The 20,119-nt window shown below is 37.9% G+C and overlaps 1 protein-coding gene across 1 annotated transcript; it reads right to left on the bottom strand.

Annotated features, from left to right (window-relative positions):
- Positions 1-18,106: 18,106 nt before the first annotated feature.
- Positions 18,107-18,742, bottom strand: LOC122743513 (60S ribosomal protein L6-like). Its single transcript, XM_043988491.1, has one exon. The coding sequence runs from the start codon at positions 18,740-18,742 to the stop codon at positions 18,107-18,109; it is 636 nt and encodes a 211-aa protein (XP_043844426.1).
- Positions 18,743-20,119: the final 1,377 nt, after the last annotated feature.

The raw sequence follows: 20,119 nt of genomic DNA, 5'->3' as shown, positions 1-20,119 counted from the left end.
TTGGAAAGTTTGTAGAAGAGTCAAAAAAGTCTTTAATATGTCTCCTGCACTCAGGGAGCTTACCATAAAGCTGGGGAAGAAAAGATAATAAAGACACAAAATAAGCTAAAAGAATGAAATCAAGAAAACATAAGAAATTTGGGCAGCTGGATGACATGGTGGCTAGAACACCTGCCTTGGAATCAGGAGGACCTGAATTCAAATCTGGCCTTAGACACTTATAAGCTGTGTGACCCTGGGCAAGGCATTTAACCCAAATTGTCTAAAAAAAGCTGCAAAGTAACATGTTTCCTGTGTATACCCTTTGTACCAGCAATACCACTATTAGGTTTGCATCCCAAAAAGATCATAAAAAGGGGAAAAGGACTCTCATGTACAAAAATATTTATAGCTACTCTTTTTGTGGAGGCAAAGAATTGGAAATTGAGGAGATGCCCATCAACTGGGGAATGCTGAACAAGTTATGGTATATTAATATAATGGAATACTATTGTGCTATAAGAAATGATGTGCAGGCAGATTTCAGAAAAACCTGGAAAGACTTAAGTGGACTGATGCCAAGTGAAGTGAGCAGAACCAGGAGAACATTGTCCACAGCAACAGCTACTTGATGATCAACTGTGATAGACTTAGTTCTTCTCAGCAATACAATGATCCAAGACAATTCCAAAAGACTCATGATGAAAAATTCTCTCTTCAGCCAGAAAAAAAGAACCATGGAGTTTGAATTCAGATTGAAGTATAATATTTTCAGTTTTTATGTTGTTTTTTTGTTAGTTTTATTTGTTGTTGTTTTTTTCCTTTTGTTCTGATTTTTCTTTCACAACATAACTAATGTGTACATATGTTTAACATGATTATATATATGTAACCTATGTCAGATTACTTGCTGTCTTGGGGACGGGAGAGGGGAGGAAAGGAGGAAGAGAGAAAAAACTTGGAACTCAAAATCTTATAAAAATGAATGATGAAAACTAATATATATTATTGTTTACTTAAAAATTAATACTCATAACAACAATAACAATATAATTTTAATAAAAGATTATAACTAATTTTCAAAAGTAATAATAAAATATAAAAATGATTTCAATGGCTAATGATTGTATAGGCAGTACAGTAAGTGCTTCAGGAGTTAAGTTGGGGGTGACATTGAGCAGGCTTGTCAGCTTTTCAGTTGGAGGTGGGGTTGGAGAACGGCCTTGAAGGATGGAGTAGTATTTGACTAGGTAGACGAGAGGGAGTATAGCTTGGAGTAACGATGCTGAGCTGGGACTCAGGAAGCCTATGATCTGGTCCCTCAATTTTATTTTATTTTATTTTTAAATCATAAAAGTATTCCATTATTCTCCAGTTACATGCAAAGACAGTCTTCAACACCTACCTTCACAATATTTCGGGTTCCAAACCTTTCTCTCTCTTTCCCTTCCCTCCCTCTTCCCCAAGACAAAAAGCAATCTGATATAGGCTACATATGTACAGTCACATTAAACACATCTTTGCATTAGTCATGCTGTGAAAGAAGAATCAGAACAAAAGGGGAAAACCTAAAACAAAACAAAACAAAAAAAGTAGAAACAGTATGGTTCAATCTTCATTCAGAATCCACAGTCCCTTTTTCTGGATGTGGAGAACATTTTCCATCATGAGTTCTTTGGAATTGTCTTGGATCACTGTAATGCTGAAAAGAGTTAAGTCTATCACAGTTGATCATCGCACAATGTTTCTGTTACTGTGTACAATGTTCTCCTGGTTGTGCTCACTTCACTCAGCATCAGTCCACTTAAGTCTTTCCAGGTTTTTCTGAAATCTGCCTGCTCATCATTTCTTACAGCACAATAGTATTCCTTTACATTCATATACCACAACTTGTTCAGCCATTCCCCAATTGATGGGCATTCCCTCAATTTCCAATCCTTTGCCATCACAAAGAGAGTTGCCATGAATATTTTTGTACATGTGTGTCCTTTTACCTTTTTTGGGGGGACAAATGGTCCCTCAATTTTAAAACCAGGAAGGGATGTGGATTGGATGTTAGATTGTGAGCTCGACCTAGTGTGCGTGGCGACTTCCTCTCTGACCAACATTCCTATATAAGGTCAAGGCATTTATTAACTGGCGTGGCTCAGGCATTGAGCTTGCCCATTCCTGTGGGAATGTAATAAATCTGTCTCTGCTTGACTTGGTGGTCTCCTCGAGTTATTTGGGTAAACTGAGGCAGTTTGCTCCATACAATAAGTACTCAGTAATTGTTGTTAATCACTGTATACATTAGTTTCCAAGTTTTGTAGTTTAAAAAAATATTTTTTTAATCAGTCGAAATTTATCTTCTTACCCTTCCCCCCCATCCTCCTCTCCCCATTGAGAACACAAGAAAGATAAAACCCATTACAAAAATGTATCAAAATAAAAAGACATTTCCTCATTGGCCACGTCCTGAAAAAAAAAAGTCTCATTCTAAATTCTGACTCCTTCACTTCTACATCAGGAGATGGATAGCATGTTTCAACATGAGTCTTCTGAAATTCTGATTGGTGATTATATGGATTAGAGGACAACACAATAGTATCCCATCGTATTTACAAACCATAGCTTGTTCATATATTCCCTGATTCATGTGCACCTTTTCAGATTCCCATTCTTTGCCACCTCAAAAAAAAAGCTATAAATATTTTTACACATTCTTAGAATTTGTTTTACTTAGGATTAATCCCTCCCTTAATCTACTTTTCCTCTAATTCCCTCTCATCCCTTCAACCCTGTCCCTCCTATTTGACCATTGAGTGAAATATATTTCTACATGCAGCTCTATATGTATATCCTTCCTTTTTCTAAGCAATTCACACAAGAGTGAGGCTCAAATGAAAACTCTTCCCTCCACCTTTTCTTTCATGTTTGTATAGTTGTCTTCTTGTGCAACCTAATTATATGAGGTAATGTCCTCTAACCTTCCTTTTCTTCATCCCTCCATTCCCCCGGTATGGTTGTCATGCCTCCTTTTTTCCATTTTTTATTAAGGTCATCAAGGAAGAATTATTTCCACACCTTGTCTAATAGGATTCCCTCTATGAACTCTGGTAACAATAGAGATCATGGAAGCAATTTATCATTGTTCTCACATTTTCTGTTTTATGCTTCTCTTCACTCCTGTGTTAGTACTTGTAAAGTTTTCCTGCATCTCTGGTCTTTTCATCAGGAATGTTTGAAAGTCCTCTATTTCATTAGACATCCATTCTCCACCCCCCCCCCCCGGCCCCGGCGCCAGTCTTATACTCAGTCTTGCAGTATAACTTATTCTTGGCTTAAGCCTGTATCCTTTGCATTCTGGAATATAATTCTAAAATGTCCATCCTTTTATAGTGGTAGCTGCTAAATTGTGTGATTCTGACTGTGGGGTCTTGGAAATTTAATTCTTTCTCTTCTCTTCTCTTTTTTCTTTTCTTTTCTTAATTGTGGTTATCTTTTCTTTGACTTAGAACCTCTTTTTAGACTATGAAGTTCATGGTAGTGTCCATTTTTGTTTTTCTGGAGATAACTAGTGGGTTCTTTCTATTTCTTTTTTTTGCAGGGCATTGAGGGTTAAGTGACTTGCCCAGGTTCACACAACTAGTAAGGGTCAAGTGTCTGAGGCCAGATTTGAACTCAGGTCCTCCTGAATCCAGGGCCAGTGTTTTATTCACTGTGCCACCTAGCTGCCCCGGTTCTTTCTATTTCTACTTTGACCTCTGGTCCTAAGGGATCTGGGTAGTTTTCTTTTAGGATTTATTGAAATATGATTTCTAGGTTCCTTTTTGGCCATGGTGTTTAGACAATCGAATGATTCTTTCCCCACTCCTTGAACTGTTTTCTAGCTCACTTGTTTTTCCTATGTGATACATTTTCTTCTATTTCTTTCCAGTCTTTTGATTGTGTTTTAATATTTCTGGTTGTCTCATGGAGCCATTAGCTTCTATTTGGTCCATTTAAATTTTCAGGGATTTGTTGTTTAGGAAAGGTTTTTACTTCTTGTGCAATCAATTTTCTTTCCAAGTCTTTCTTCCATAGCTCTCATTTTTCCATAAATTTTTCATAGTGTGGGTCTTGGAGTGCCCTGAATAGTTCCAAGACCTCTTCTTACACTGAAAAATGAACTCTTCCCAGAAACTAGAGTATTCACCATTCTGTGCTTCTGACCTGATCCTCTCTCCTGAGTTCACAGACCTCCCTTTTTTATCCCTTTGCTGAGCTGGGCTGGACAAAAGATTCACTGTGACTTTTATTGGATTGCCCAATCAGGCTTAGCATTTTCTAGATCCATTAGGTATTTTCTAGATTCCCTATATTTGTCCTTGTTTCAAATTGATTGCCTTCTTTGGACTTCTTTAGCTTTTTTAGCTGCACTTTGGATTTTTTCTTTTGACTTCTCTACCGTGCCATGGAGAAAGGTACCTTCTCCTTTTGTGTGTTGTCTTTCCTCATTAGATCATAAGTTCATTGAGGGTGGGCACTATTTTTCTTTTTTGTATCTATATCCTCATACTGGCTGTGTGACCTTGGACAAGTTACTTAGCACAGTGCCTGACACATAGTAGGTGCTATATTAATGTTTGTTGACTTTTTGTGGAGTGGAACTCACTGCAGTACTTCCCCTCACTGGCCATCTTACTTTGCAGTTTGCATCTATAAAATAAAGAAGCTGAATTGGATGATCCTGAAGATCCTTTTCAATACATGAGTTAATGAGTCTTGGTGGGGTGGATGGGAAGGAAATAAGAGCAGGACGACCACATATGACAAATATGATTCAAATTACAGAAGCAGGTTAAATATGGTGAAATAATGTGGTTGGTAGATTTGAGGATAGTCACAGAGATGGGGTAAGAGATTGTATCCTGATCCCTGGGCCAGCAACAAGTATAGGTAGAATACCAATCAGCATTGGGCAGCATACTCACACAGATCCTAGTTACTTGTAATAGTGAATAAAGTGGTACAATCAGAGAAGAGGATTTCTAAGGGGATAGTGTTATTGTGACCATGGTGAATGACCACTTAGACCTTCTGATGGACACCCATGTGGTTTCATGTATGACACAATGCAGGATGATGGAGGAAGTATCATGGAAAGACCACTGGCCTGGGATTGAGGAACTTCTCAGTCCATTTCTGCTCTTCTATATGAAGCCTTCCTTGATCCCCCTAGCTGCTAGTGTCCTCTATCCCATGACCACCCTGGGTTTACAAATATATATATATATATATATATACATACACACATACATACACATACATACACATACATGTGTGTGTTGTGTTTGTGTGTATACACAGACACAACACAATACATACATGCACACATACATATGTACATACATATGCTTGTTGCTTCCCATTAGAATGTAAGGCCCTTGAGAGTAAGGTCTATTTCACTATTGTCTTTGCATCTCTATCTGTTCCATAGTAAGATCTTAATAAATCCCTGTTGACTGACTGACCTCCAGTTGTATTGAATGGACTTTGTGGCTCCAGCTCTGCCTTTCTGAGTGTAAATCTTGCCTCAAACATTTCCCAGCTATTAACCTTGGCCAGATTTACTGAACCCCTCTGAGCTTATTTCCTCTTCTGTAATAATAGCACTTATGTTACAAAGTTGTGAGGAACAAGAGAGTTAGGATACTTAAACCCCAATGTAAACCTTAACACACTAGATACATGGCAGGTATTATGGTGTAGTGAATAGAGATCTGACCTTGGAGTCAACAAGACTTAGTTGCAAATTCTAACCCTGACACATACTGTCTGTGTGATTATGGGTAAGTTAGCAAAACTCAGTGTTCTTAAGCAATTCTCTAAGACTTTCAGTTTCAGAACTCTTGAAAATCTGCAATGGTACAATAAAGAGGCTTTCTTTTCCAGGGTTTCCCCACACCAGGGAATTACAGACCTGGATCAATAATTCTATGACCTGTGCTTCTAATCATGGTGTAGAAAAGACCCTCCCCAACCACTTTAATAATAGGGATAATGGCCTTCCTCTTTCACAGTTCTGAAACCATAACAGCTGGATTGCCTCCACTTCTCAGCATTTTCCCGTGTATAGACAAGGAGTCTGGAATGATTTTGAGCTCGATATTTATGATGGACGGTGCCCCAGGTTGGCTCAGAGAGTCTCCCAAACAGCAATTCCCATGAAAATTGAACAAAAACGTAGTGGAAAGGAATGATGTCGCTTATTAAATCTGTTTCAAGCGTGCTGCTTATTTTTCCTTCCTTGGCCAGCCTGATTCCTTTTTAACCTTTCAGCCCTTAGGCTCAAGGGGATGGTCATATTGGCTCGACTGGTTTCAACAACCCTGACCCCAGAAAGAAGGGCATCTTGGGTACATTTATAACAAAGCTTGTTTTGCTCTGGTAAGGGCCAGTTGGAAAAAAAAAAACATGAAAAGTATAAGATTTTGTGGGTTCCAGTCAGGTATTAATAAAGTAGCCTTGACAAACAGCAGCATTTGGGACCAAGCAATCAAAATTGGTGGGGCTGAAGGGGAAATGTAATATATTTAATTATTTCTATCCACCACTCTTTCTTTAAGGAGGAAAACATACCACAAATGTACACATACACACATTGTTTTTTATTTCAATTTTAAGAAAGAGGGGTCTGATATTCCATATCAGACATGCAACTCATTATAATTCATACAGATGGAAATGTAATTCTTTCTTGATGGACATCTATGAGATATGCTGAATAAAGTGTTGCACCTAGAGTCAGTAAGACTCCAGTTCAAATCTTGCCACAGACTCTCAGTTGTTCAACTAAATCCGTTAACCTCTGTCTCAGTTTCCTCATCTATAAAAGTGAGGATGATAATTGTACCTACTTCCCAAGGCAGTGGGGAATATAAAATGAAATGATATTTGTAAAATTTTTTACAGACCTCAAAATATTATTTATGTGCTATTATTTTATTACTTTTATATGCTAAGCACAAAATAAGAGAGCTGAAAGGGAACTTATCATCCAATCCCTTCCTTTTTCAGATAAGGAAACTGAGGGCAGGAGAAGTAAAGTGACTGAGTTTGTGGTAAAGCTGGGGCTGGGACCCAGATTTAATGACTCCTAGTCCAGAATTTGTTACAAGACATATACTGCCTGTAAGTTATCAGATGAAAGAAGATTTATTAAGAAACTACTAAGAATCTAACATTGCTGATTCTGGGGTAGTTAGTAGATAGATAGAATGATAGATAGGTAGATCAATAGATAGATAGAATTGAGGATCCCCAACAAGAAGAACAAAGAGCTTTCGTTGATGTAGATTATATCTGTCGATATTTGCTTCATTAGAAATGAAAATGTCTAATTTTTATGAAAATAGTTTTGACCTTGTGGACCCCATGAAAAGATCTGAATCCCCAGGGTTCTCTGGACCACACTCCTGATATAGAGGCTTGAGAGGTGAGAAACCCGAGTTTAAATGCTGGCTCAACATTTTATAGCTGTGTGACTCTAGCAAGCCACTTTATTTTCCTGAGTCTCAGTTTCCTTATCTGTAAAATAAGGCTGCAAACGTTTCACTACCTTGAGGATCTATTGTGAGAAATGTGATTTGTATACCTTAAAAGTTCTCTCTTGATGTTAATTGCTATTCATAATTTTCCCTAATAGACTAAGAGAGTTATATGACATTGTGCAAAGGTAAGCGGTTTATAGTCCATCATTCTAGCCAGAAGCAGAAGATCATAAAGTTATTCAACATATAGTCTACAGTCTTCAAATAACATTCATGAGTCATCAGTCATTCTTGTTTCCTACTTATTTCTCCATTAAGACATTTTCTTTTTCTTTCTTTCTTTCTCTTTCTTTCTTCCTTCCTTCCTTCCTTTCTTTCTGTTTCATTGTTGGCTTTCTTCCAAAGTGGCCTGTACTGAGATGGTCACAGAATCTGTGGTGACTCCCAGGACGTTTTTCAGGATACAAAAGGTCCCAAGAACCCATTTTCAAGTTTTTAATTAGTGAGCAAGATACATATGCATAATCATTTCCTAGATAGATCAATGAGTTGAGGTAGGGAGGTAAATGTTCATTAAGGAATACTCTTTAGCCCTTTATCATCTTCAAGGTCAGAGAAAGAAATAACCTGAGTTGCCTTTTGGTTAAAAGGCATGATAAATCCTCAGTGTCATTACACATAATTTAAGGACTCAAAACCTGATTGTCTAGCTTTTGGCTTATTTTTTAATATCCCTTCTTTTTCTTTCTGATTTCTATCTTTTGATCAGGTAGCATTGTATGTAGAGAATTGGACTCAAGAGTCAGGAACTCTTCACTGAATTCTTCTTTAGATACTTACTGGTTGTGTGACTTTGGTTAAGTCAATGAACCTCTCAGAGCCTCAGTTTTCTCATCAGTAAATTGGGGATATAATACTTGCTCTTAAAGAGTTATTAGGAAGGGTTTCCAAGCTTTACAATATTATATAAATATGGTTTATTATGATTAGAATCACAGAATGTGAGACCTGGATAGAAGCTTAGAACATAGAATATTAGAATGTAAAATGTAAAATATTAGAATGTAACATGTAAAAGCTGGAAAGGAAAATAAAACATAGCATCAGTGATGAGAAACAACATGGTGACAGAGCTTAGGTTTTGCCTTGGCCGTGACCCTTAATGGGTAATATTGGGCAAGTCACAGCTCTTATCTATTAAATGGGGATAATAATCCCTACGGTACCTTCCTCTCAAGGTTATGTATAAAGAACTTATAATATGTTGATATCTCTTGTTTTTATATCATCTGTATTTCTCAATATCTTCTTCTCCCCATTGTCCCTCCCAGAAAATCTTCCCTCAAATAAACTGGGTTATTAAACTCTCTAAAATAAGAGATTGATAATAATTACCTATACTCATTTGGAAAAAAATGTTCTAAATCACAATTGATCAGAGCAGTGTTAATTAAAACAACTCTGAGCTATCACCTCACACCTATCAGAGTGGCTAATATAACAAAAAAAGAAAATGTTAGATATTGGAGGGGATATGGGAAAACTGGGACACTAATACACTGTTGGTGGAGTTGTGAATTGATCCAGGCACTCTGGAGTGAAATTTGGAATTATGCCGAAAGGATTATAAAACTGTGCATACCCTCTCATCCAGCAATACCACTACTAGGTTTATATCCCAAAGAAATCCACCCCCCCAAAAATAGGGGGAAAGGACCTATTAGTACAAACATTTATAATAACTCTTTTTTTGTGGTGAGTAAGAATTGGAAATCAAAGGGATGCCCATCATTTTGGAAATGGCTAAACAATCTGTGGTATACAGTTGTGATAGAATATTATTGTGCTATAAGAAATGATAATCATGATGATTTCAGAAAGTCCTGGAAAGACTTATATGAGATGATATATAGTGAAGTGAGCAGAACCAGGAGAACATTGTACACAGTAATAGAAATATTGTTTGAAGAACTGTAAATGACTTACAGTTATTCTCAGTGAGCCTGAAGGACTAATGATGAGGCATACCATCTATCCCCAGAGAAAGAACTGATATTGATTGAATACAGACTGAAGCATGCTATTTTTCACTTTCATTTTTTTTTCTTTTACTTGAGTCTTCTTATACAAAATAACCAATATGGAAATATTTTAAATAATTGCACATGCAAAATCTATATCTAATTGTGTACTGCCTTAGGGAGGGGGGAAAGAATGGAAGGAATGATGGAGGGATAGAATTTGGAACTCAAAACTTTAAATAAAAATGTTTATTAAAAATAAGAGATTAAAAATGAATTTGAGCTATACATGGATTCTCCTTGTCTAAAAATGAGGTCTTGATGTTTTGTTTTGTTTTGTTGTATTTGGGGGGGGCGTCTTAGTAAGTAGAGAGAGAAGCAGTTGCCTTAATAACTTCAAGGCCTATCTCCTCCTTATTGCCCCATTTTTTAGGGCAGGTTCAGGGACACTCTTTCCTCTCTAATGGGGTTGGAGACCAAAGGGGTGATTAGAGAAAGTCAAGCCTCAAGAGAGGAGTTCGGAAAGAATGGTTCTACCTACATGAAGGTGGAAAACATGACAGAGAGATTGAGTAGAGAATTTTACTGCTAAGCCAAACATTTCCAACCTTTTCCATCATTGTACTTATAACAAAGAATGAGAGAAAAATAGGGAGTCAGAGAAACACAGAAAGAAAGAATTCAGCAAAACTAAAGAAAGAATCAACCAAGTCACATCAGATGTAAAATACCAATGGTATAACTACTTCAGAAATCTGGAAGGAGGTACATTTTCATTTCTCTTCTATGGGGCCAAGATTGGATATTTTAACTTCACAGCATTTAGTTTCATTTATTTTGTTGTTAATCTTTCCATTTACAATGTTGTAGTCATTGATTATATGATTACTTTGTTTTTTCTTGCTTCATTTTACATGTTATATAAGTATCGCCATGCATCTCTGAATATACCATAATCATTATTCCTTGAAGCTCAGTAACATTCCATTATATTCATGTGTCCCAACTTCTTTAGCCATTCCCCAAGTAAGGAGCATCTATTTTATTAAGGTAAGTACTTTGCTAACCTTTGAGTTATATAGAAATGGTTCTTCTTATTGTTCATAAAGTTCTAAACATCATGTCCTTAAAATAAGTTAACACTTAGTTAAGCAGTTATGATCATTGCATAAGATATAAAATGGCAAGGGCAAGGACCCAGGCAGTGAAAAGAAGGATAGTTTGGGGGCAGAACCAAGATGGTGGAGGAAAGGCAGCAACTTCCCTGAACTCTCCACAAGATCACTCCAAATACCTTGAGATAATGCCATAAGATGATTCCTAGAGCAGCAGAACCCACAAAAACACATGGTGATACCATTTACCAACCAAAGACAGCTTAGAAGATAGGCAGGAAAGGTGTGTTGTACTCTGGGGGGAGTGGAGTGCAGCCGCATGCATGCCGAGCCAGCAGAGACCCAACCATAGCATAGGCCGCACCAGCAAACAAGGCCTGGGGAGCTTCTGAATGGGTTGTGGCAGCAGCTGCTTCTAGAACTCAGCCCACAGATTAGGTAAGGAGGTCAAGCAGTTGGCTAGAGGGAGATTATAGGGTTCTCTTTGCTGGTGCTGAGGCAGAACTCTGTTGTTTTGCCCATGTTTGGGTCTGGGTTGCAGGCTTCGGTAGCAGCCCAGGTGGGGGAGGGGCACGGGCATGCTAGAGCTTGCAGCCTCAGTGCAGCAGGATTCTATTCTGGGTTGGAGGTCAAACAAGCAGGCCTGTGGTTGCTTCCAGAGCAGAGCACAGGATAGGGCAGTGGTGAACGTGCCTCTCCTTGAATCATACCACCTTGCAGGAAGTAGGGACTTGCAGGTTCCTGGAGGTGTCTCAGAAAGCAGCTGCTCAAAGCCCCTGAAGCTTGAGACAGTGCACCTTCCATCCTGGAAACAGTGCCCCATTTTAAGAAAGAGTTATAAGTCAAGAAGTAAGCTGGCAAAATGAGCAAGCAGAAAAAATGCTGACCCTAGAAAATTTCTATGGTGACAAGGAAGATCTAAATACAAACTTAGAAGAAGATAAAAAAGTCAAAGCTCCTACATCCAAAGCTTCCAAGAAAAATATGAATTGATCTTAGGCCATGGAAGCGCTCAAAAAGGACTTTGAAAATAAAGGAAGAGAGGTAGAGGAAAAAAATGGAAAGAGAAATGAGAGTGATGGAGGAAAGTCATGGAAAAAAAAAAGTCAACAGATTGTAAAACTGAATTGGCCAAATGGAAAAGGAGGTACAAAAGCTCTCTGAAGAAAATAATTACTTAAAAATTAGGATTGAGCAAATGGAAGTTAATGACTTAATAAGAAATCAAGACACAATAAATCAAAACCAAAAGAATGAAAAAAAAAATAGAAGGCAAACTGAAATATCCCCTTGGAAAAAAACGACAACCAACTGACCTGGAAAATTGATACAGGAGAGATAATTTGAAAATTATTGGACTATCATTGGAAAGCCATAAACAAAAAAGGAGCCTAGAAATTGTCAGGGAAAATTGCCCTGATATTCTGGAAGCAGAAGGTACAATAGAAATTGAAAGAATCTACCAAACACCTCCTGAAAGTGATCCCAAAATGAAAACTTCCAGGAATATTATAGCCAAATTCCAGAAATCCCAGGTCAAGGAGAAAATATTGCAAGCAGCCAGAAAGAAACAATTCAAGTATTGTGGAGCTACAGTCAGGATAATGCAAGACCTAGCTGTTTCTACATTAAAGGATCTGAGAGTTTGGAATATGATATTCCAGAGGGCAAAGGAACTGTGATTACAACTAAGAATCACCTACCTAGTAAAACTGAGTTTAATTCTACCGGGGAAAAATAGGAATTCATTTAAAGACGACTTTCAGGCATTTTTGATGAAAAGACCTGGGCTAAATAGAAATTTGAGTTTCAAATACAAGACTATAGAGAATCATAAAATGGTAAACAGAAAAAAATAAACCAAAAGGGATATTAAAAGGTTAAACTGTTTACATTCTTACATGGGAAGATGATATTTGTAACTCGTAAGTACTTTCTTATTATTAGGAAAGCTAGATGGAGTTTATTTATACAGAGGGCACAGGTGTGAGTTGAATATGAAGGGATGATGGCTTTAAAAATAAAATTAAGGAGTGAGAGGAATGCACTAGGAGAAAGGGAAAGGGAGAGATGGAATGGGGTAAAGTATCTCATATAAAAGAAGAAAGGAAAAATTTATGGTGTGGCAGGGAAGATGAGGGAGATACAGGGAAGTGAATGAGCCTTACTCTCATCAGACTAACTCAAAGAGAGAATAACACATGCACAAACAACTGGGTATAGTAATCTATTTTGCTTTGAAGGAAAGTAGGAGGGGAAAAGGATGGGGGAGGTGAAATAAGGGAGGGAAGATTGAGTGAGGGGGTAGTCAGAAACAAAACACTTTTGAGGAGGTATAGGGTGAAAGAAGATAGAAAATAGAGTAAATGTCATGGGGGAGGGAATAGGATGGAGGAAAATACAGTTAGCAATAATAGCTGTGAAAAAAAATTGAAGCAAGTTTGTTTGATGGGCCTCAGTTCTCAAACACATAGAGAACTGAGTTAAATTTGTTAAAATAAGATCCGTTCCCCAATTGATAGATGATCAAAAGACATGAAGTTGGGCAGCTAGGTGGCGAAATGGATAAAGTACTGGCCCTGGATTCAGGAGGACCTAAGTTCAAATCCGGCCTCAGACATTTGACACTTACTAGCTGTGTGACCTTGGGCAAATCACTTAACCCCCATTGCCCCACAAAAAACAAACAAACAAAAAACAAACAAAAAAGACATGAAATTTTCCAATGAAATAAAACTACCTATAGCCATACAGAAAAAATGCTCTAACTCATTACTGATTGGAGATATTCAGGTCAAAACAGTTCTGGGTACTACCTCATACCTATTGGATTCAATAATAGGACAGCTGAGGAGAATATGAGATATTAATACACTCTTGGTAAAGTTGCAAACTGATTCAAACATTCTTTAGAGCAATTTGGAACTATGGCTCTTTCTTCCTTGCAATTGGTATAAGATCTTGAACTGTGGATAAATTCAACTGGAGGGCAATTTAATATTACAAGAAGCCCCTACACTCCAACCCTAAAAACAGATGACCTCTTCCTGTGCTACAGAAATCATCTTTTACTCTCCTGCTTACTCTTTGAACTCATAATACCAGTACTAGGTTGGTATGCAAAAAGAGATAAAAACATTGAATTTGAAATTGGGGAGATGCCCTTCAATTGGGGAATGACCGAACAAATTGTGGGATGAGATTATGATGGAACACTATTGTGTTATAAGAAATAATGATTAGCATGCTATCAGAAAATCCTGGAAAGACTTACATGAGCTGATGAAAAGTGAAATGTACTGTATACAAAATAACAGCAATATTGTAAGATGATCTGCTGTGTATAACTTAGTTTTTTTCAGCAATACAATGATCCAAGACAACTCTGCAGGACTTATGAAAAATGCAGTCCTTCTAAAGAGAAAGAACTGATGGTGTCTGAATACAGCATATATTTTTTTGTTAGTACCTTTTTCTAAAGTTGTTTTTGCCTGTTTTTTTTCACAACCTGACTAATGTGGAAATGTTTTGCATCACTACACATGTATAACTTATATTGAATTGTTTAAGTTTTTAAGGGGGGGTCGGGAGGGAGGGAGGAAGAGAATTTGGAACACAAAGTTTTAAAAATTGATGTTAAACTTTATTTTTACATGTAATTTTGGAAAAAAATAAAATTCTTAGTAAATTTTGTTTGTTTGTTTTTGCAGGGCAATGGATGTTAAGTGACTTTCCCAGGGTCACACAGCTAGTAAGTGTCAAGTGTCTGAAGCTGGATTTGAACTCAGGTCCTCCTGAATCCAGGGCTGGTGCTCTATCAACTGTACCACCTAGCTGCCCCCTTCTTTTCTTTTTAAAAAAATTATTGGTGCAGCTAGGTGGCATAGTAGATAAAGCACCGGCCCTGGATTCAGGAGGACCTGAGTTCAAATCCAGCCTCAGACACTTGACACTTACTAGCTGTGTGGTCCTGGGAAAGTCACTTAACCCTCATTGCTCAACCAAAAATAAAATGAAGAAAAGATGAATAGTGCCCCTCTTATTTTTGATAGTCACAAAAGATCTGTTCTCTTCTTTTGGTCAATGGAGAAAAACAGTAAGAATGCAGTCCCTTGAGTTTGTGGAAGGAATTCCTGAAACAGGAATGTTTTCTAGAACTCACAGTCTTTCATCCTCTTGGAAAACCTAGGGTAAAGATTCATAATTTGCTAGTTTTAAAAGAACATTATTTTTTTATCCCACGTCTCAACCCCATTTCCCAGATATTTATTAGATCAGATGTTTCCTTTGCAGTAGCTGATCTTATATGAAGGTTAATATTGTATCCACTCTGCTTCAAGACCCTAGCTTCCTAGGAGAGACAGGGTATTTGGTGAGACTTCTGCTTTTATTGGCTCAAATGGGATGGTGAAGTATTATGGAATGGATTCCTTAAAATCTCTGTAGTCAGAATTATTTGTGTGACTAAAAGTTAACAAAAGAATACCCCTCACACAGAATGACTGCCTGATGAAAAAACTGGAGACTTGGTTTTGTTAACACCCAGATGTATGGTGTGAATATAACTTTTTATTGGTCCCAGCATTCATATTTGTGTAGTAAAGGCAAGAACAGTCACAAGTCTGTATCAGGCTTGCCCTCTTCCTTATGTTATTAATGCAGCTGTGTGGGGAGAGATTCTTTCTGTCTTTCTGTCTGTCTGTCTCTCTTTTGAAAAAACTTCAGAAAAGCTATCCATAATTATTCGCACATCTTGCCCCTAATAGGAAGATGGGTGGAAGACAAGGGGAAGAATAAGGTAAATGTCTTTCTTAATACCAAAAAGAGTAAATGGGAGGTACTGAATACACATGAATCACATTGTCTGGACAGATGGGAATGAAGGAAAAAAGGAGAAGGATTCACCCTAATTTGTCTCAGAATGGGGAATGTTCAAGCAGGAGAGTAAAAGGTGATTTTTGTAGCACAGGAAGAGGTCATATGTTTTTAAGGTTGGAGTACAGGGGCTTATTGTAATATTGTAGACCTGACTTCCAGTTGAATTTATCCACAGTCCAAGATTTTATAATAATTGCAAGGAAGAAGGAACAATAGAGGTTGGTTGGTAGATTGGTTGTTGTTCTTAGTCCTTGAAGAGGACTAAAGGGACATCGCTATGTTAAAGTCAAGTTATATTGTGTCTGACTGTGGCTGATCAGATGACTACAAGCTCAGAATGCTCTATCACAGGTCAGGCACAAATAATCCACATGAATATTTGGGACTGGATGCTCTAAATTTGCACATTTCCTGTTTCTTTTTGGCTACTTCAATTCTGCTTTGTTTATAGAGTACAGCACCTTCTCTTATAAGGGTACGCCATGGTGGGAGGTCCTGTGCTAGTCTCTCCCATGTCATGAAATCAGTTTCAAAGTTCTTTTTTAATTATAAACATTTTTATTTATAGTTCTGGGTTACGATTTTTATCCCTCTTTCCCTCCCTCCCTCCCCTCCCCATTCCCTGAGGTGGCAATCACATATGGGTTATATATGTATGATTATGTAAAACATTATCATATTTGTCATTTTGTACAAGAAAACATGATTAAAAGAAAAAAATGAAAGAAAATGAAAAGTAGCGTGCTTCAATCTGTTCTTTTGATATCAGTTCTGTTTTTGGAGGTGGATAGAATGCTTCATCAATAGTCCTTTGAGATTGTCTTGGATCATTGTATTGTTGAGCATGGTCAAGTCATTCACAGTTCATCAAACAATATCACTGTCTCAGTGTACAATATTCTCTTGGTTCTGCTCATGTCACAATACATCATTTCATACATGTCTTTCCAGGCCTTTCTGAAATCATCCTGCTTGTCATTTCTTATTGCACAATAATATTCCATCACCATCATATACCACAGTTTGTTTAGCCATTCCCCAATTGATGGGCATTCCTTTGATTTCCAATTCTTAGCCACCACAAAAAGAGCTGATATAAATATTTTTGTACAAATAGGTCTTTTCTCTTTTTGGGGATGTCTAGTTCCAAAGTTCTTAAGAGAAACATTAAGAGTGTCCTTATATTGTTTCTACAGCCCAGCATGTGAGTGCATGCCTTCTGTGAGTTCTCCATAAAAATAGTCTTTTAGGCAAGCATACATTTGACATTTGAACAACATGGCCAGCTCATCAAAGTTGGGCTCTCTGCACTAGAGTTTAAATGCTTGGCAAGTTAGTTAGAGAGAGGACCTCAGTGTCTTCTATTTTATCCTGCCAGGTGATCTTCACAGCCTTCCTAAGACAGTTCAAATGTAGGCAATCCAGTTTCCTGGTATGCTTCTGATATACTGTTTAGGATTCATAGGCATACAACTATGATTTCAGCACAATGGCTATATAGACCTTTGGTTTGGTAGTCAGTCTAATACCTCTTTTCTCCCATACTTTCCTTTGGAGTCTTCTAAATGTTGAGCTAGCTCTAGCAATGCATGCAGCAACCTCACCCATCAATGTAGACATCTATGAAATTACTGCAAAGGTAAGTAAACTTATCCACGGTACTCAAAACTTCCCCATTTCCTGTAACTGTTGGTTCCACATATGGATAGTGTGGTGCTTGCTGATGAAGCATCTGTGTTTTCGTGGTGTTAAGTGTTAGACCAAAATTAGCACAAGCAGCAGAGGACCGATCCATACTTTGTTGAATCCGAGGCTGCATTGAGTGTACAATCATTTGCAAAGAAAAAAAATCATGCACCAACACTCCCTCCACTTTAGTCTTGGCTTGTAGCTTTTTCAATTTAAATAATTTACTCTCAATGTGACTAATGCTCTTGATGTCATGTTCGTCCTAATTGAAGGCATTTGACAACATGGATGTAAACATCATGCTAAAAATCATGGGTGCAAGCACACATATGCTAGACTAATGAAGATGCACAGTTCAAATGTTTTGATCGTGAAGGTTGAGAAGGACCCATGATGTTAGTGATGCAGAATTAAGGATATTGATAGGAATGGGAAGGACCACAGTGCCAACAGAAGAAGAAGACAGGAACTGTGCCATGATAGAGCATTGGATGCTTGTCAAGAGTAGAACTACCACAGCAAGTGGTGAGAGGAATAAATTTGATAATACTCCTCATTGCAATCACAAGCTGGGCAGTTGTGATTCATAGGTGTTCTATGTATGGAGAAAGAGAGACTTCACTAGAAGAATGAAGAAAATCTCTTTACTCTCTATGGACTCCAATGCCAGTCTTTTTTTGAGTCATTTACTGTGTAAATAGCACTTATTCCTTGTTGGATGCTTTGTGAACCTCAGTACATATAAGGAAAGCTGATGCTACCACTGGGTACTTCCAAATTTCTAAAGTTAGCTGATTGGAGGAAAACAATCTCCCAGAGCATTTTATTTTTTATTTTTTTAAGTTATTCCAAATATTTTAATAAGAGTTCTTTGCCAGGCATTTAAAATACCAGTTTGTGCGGATAGGCTCTATTGGAAAGAGAATGCAAAACACAGGTAGCCACAGAGCTGAGGAATCTTCTTGATCTGGGGCAGTATCTGAGAGTCCACTGCTTTCTGGTCAGCCTTGAGCTGCTCTGTAATCTTGTATTTCTCTTTTTCTGTGTCAAAAATCTCTCCCTCTTGGCATCTAGGTTTACAGAGCCTCTTCTTCTCAAAGTAAGCATCAGTAAGATGATTTGGAATTTGCACACCTGAAGGGTTAACCCTGGTAGAGGTGGCAATGACAAATTTCTGATGGGTTATTTGCAGATGGACATGGTTGATGGTCAGAGGTCCAGTCACCAGTAGCAAGCCACTAGCCAGCTGCTTCAGGAAAACCATTGGCTTGCCCCTGTGGCAGCCAGTGAGCATGAGCAGAACCATGCCTGGGTCTATGCTAAATAGGAGTCTCCTCACATGCTGGCTGAAGGGCTTTTTGCTGTGACTTAGCAGCTTTCTAGCCACATCCTCAGTAGGGTAATACCCAGGCATTTTGTGGATCTTTACCATTTGATTTCCTCCATTCTTATCCCCACCAACTGGCTTTGAGATGGTAGCAGGTACCTTCTCTTTCTTTTTCCTTTCAAACCAGGTTTTGGGTGCCATGTACTTGCGCTTGTACATGGCCGGCTAGGAATACATGGCAGACCTGGAGTATCTGCCAATCCCTCTGGCCAGGACCTGTTTGTGGCTGCAATGCTTTCAAAGCTTTTCCTCCACCTTCTCAGCCACATCTTCCTTTTTTCTTTTTTGACCTTTTTTTCCGTTAGTTCTTTTTTTTTTTTGCCTGCCATCTTGAAAGAATTGAAAGAGACTCCCAGAGGATTTTAGAAGACTTCTACTCCTAGGATTACAAATGTAATAGGACCACTCAACTTATGTGCCCATTGATTTCCTAACTTCTTATTAAATTCTGAGCCTAATATAGAAAGAGCTACCATAGGAATACTAATACAAATTCCTCCAATATTCTGACCAGTGTTTTGATGCACAAAAAGTAAACAAGTTTAGAACAACTTTTTTAGACCTCTTGGTGGGACACTGAAAAAGATGAAGATGGGTAGGAGAAAGGAGACAATTGGGAAATAGGGCTGGAGGAAATAATGCAATTTAAAAAAATGTTACCCACCTGGATTCTTATGCTGGTGAGTGGAGAAAAATGATTTTTCAAAACAGAGTGTAAGTCTTTACTAACAAACTACCCGCTTGTGGGAAGAAATTTCTTTTTTCCTCTTCCCTGACCTTGGAGGAAGTACTAAGAACTAGTCCTGTGACTGTGGAAAATTTATTTCAGCTCTCTGGTTCTCTGTATCCTTATCTGTAAAATTAGGGGTTAGGACTAGACTATCTCTGAACACTTCTGGCTCCAACATGCTATGACTATTATGTACATTGACACCATGTTTACTAGAACATAAATTCCTGGAGACAGTAGGAAATCATGAACAGCATTGAAACGTTTGCCATTTGCCCTTTGAGGCCATATGAAAGGTATTATACAAGTTAAGGGCAATAAACTACCAAAGGCCAATGGGTACTGTTTAACTTGCTGTTTGTGCCCCTGCCTCTAGGAGTTTATGACTTGTATGGCCTAATATATAGGCCCAAAGCACACACATCAGAAGTCTCAATGACAATGACTTCCTTCATCATTTTAAAGCCAATCAACTTATGACCTGCTCAGAGGAATCTCTTGCTATGAATTAAATGCTGCCAAAGCCTAAACAGAATACTTTAACTGGAAATCATGCTAGGTTAGTGAAGATGCAGAGTCCTAATGTTTGCCAGTAATCAGTTGTAGGGCATTGGGTAATTCATTTCTCCTTTCCAGGCATCTCAGCATTTTCATCTGAAAATAAAGAGGTTTGAAATAATTTATTTCTAAAGCCCTTTATACTTCTAGCATTTCATGGTGAAGTGTTCTTTGGAGAGCTGAAATTATAAATAACATTCTATGTTGGCTCTCTGTAGGTCTAACATTCTATAATTCTAGGAAAACGC

Source organism: Dromiciops gliroides, chromosome 2 (genome assembly GCF_019393635.1).
Source record: "Dromiciops gliroides isolate mDroGli1 chromosome 2, mDroGli1.pri, whole genome shotgun sequence".
Taxonomy (NCBI): Eukaryota; Metazoa; Chordata; class Mammalia; order Microbiotheria; family Microbiotheriidae; genus Dromiciops; species Dromiciops gliroides.
The sequence above is the reverse complement of the archived record's forward strand: the minus strand, read 5'-3'. Positions and strand labels throughout refer to the sequence as shown.

Coding starts and splice junctions, on each gene's coding strand:
- LOC122743513 (XM_043988491.1), bottom strand. CDS start 18,742: ATGTACAAGCGCAAGTACATGGCACCCAAAACCTGGTTTGAAAGGAAA.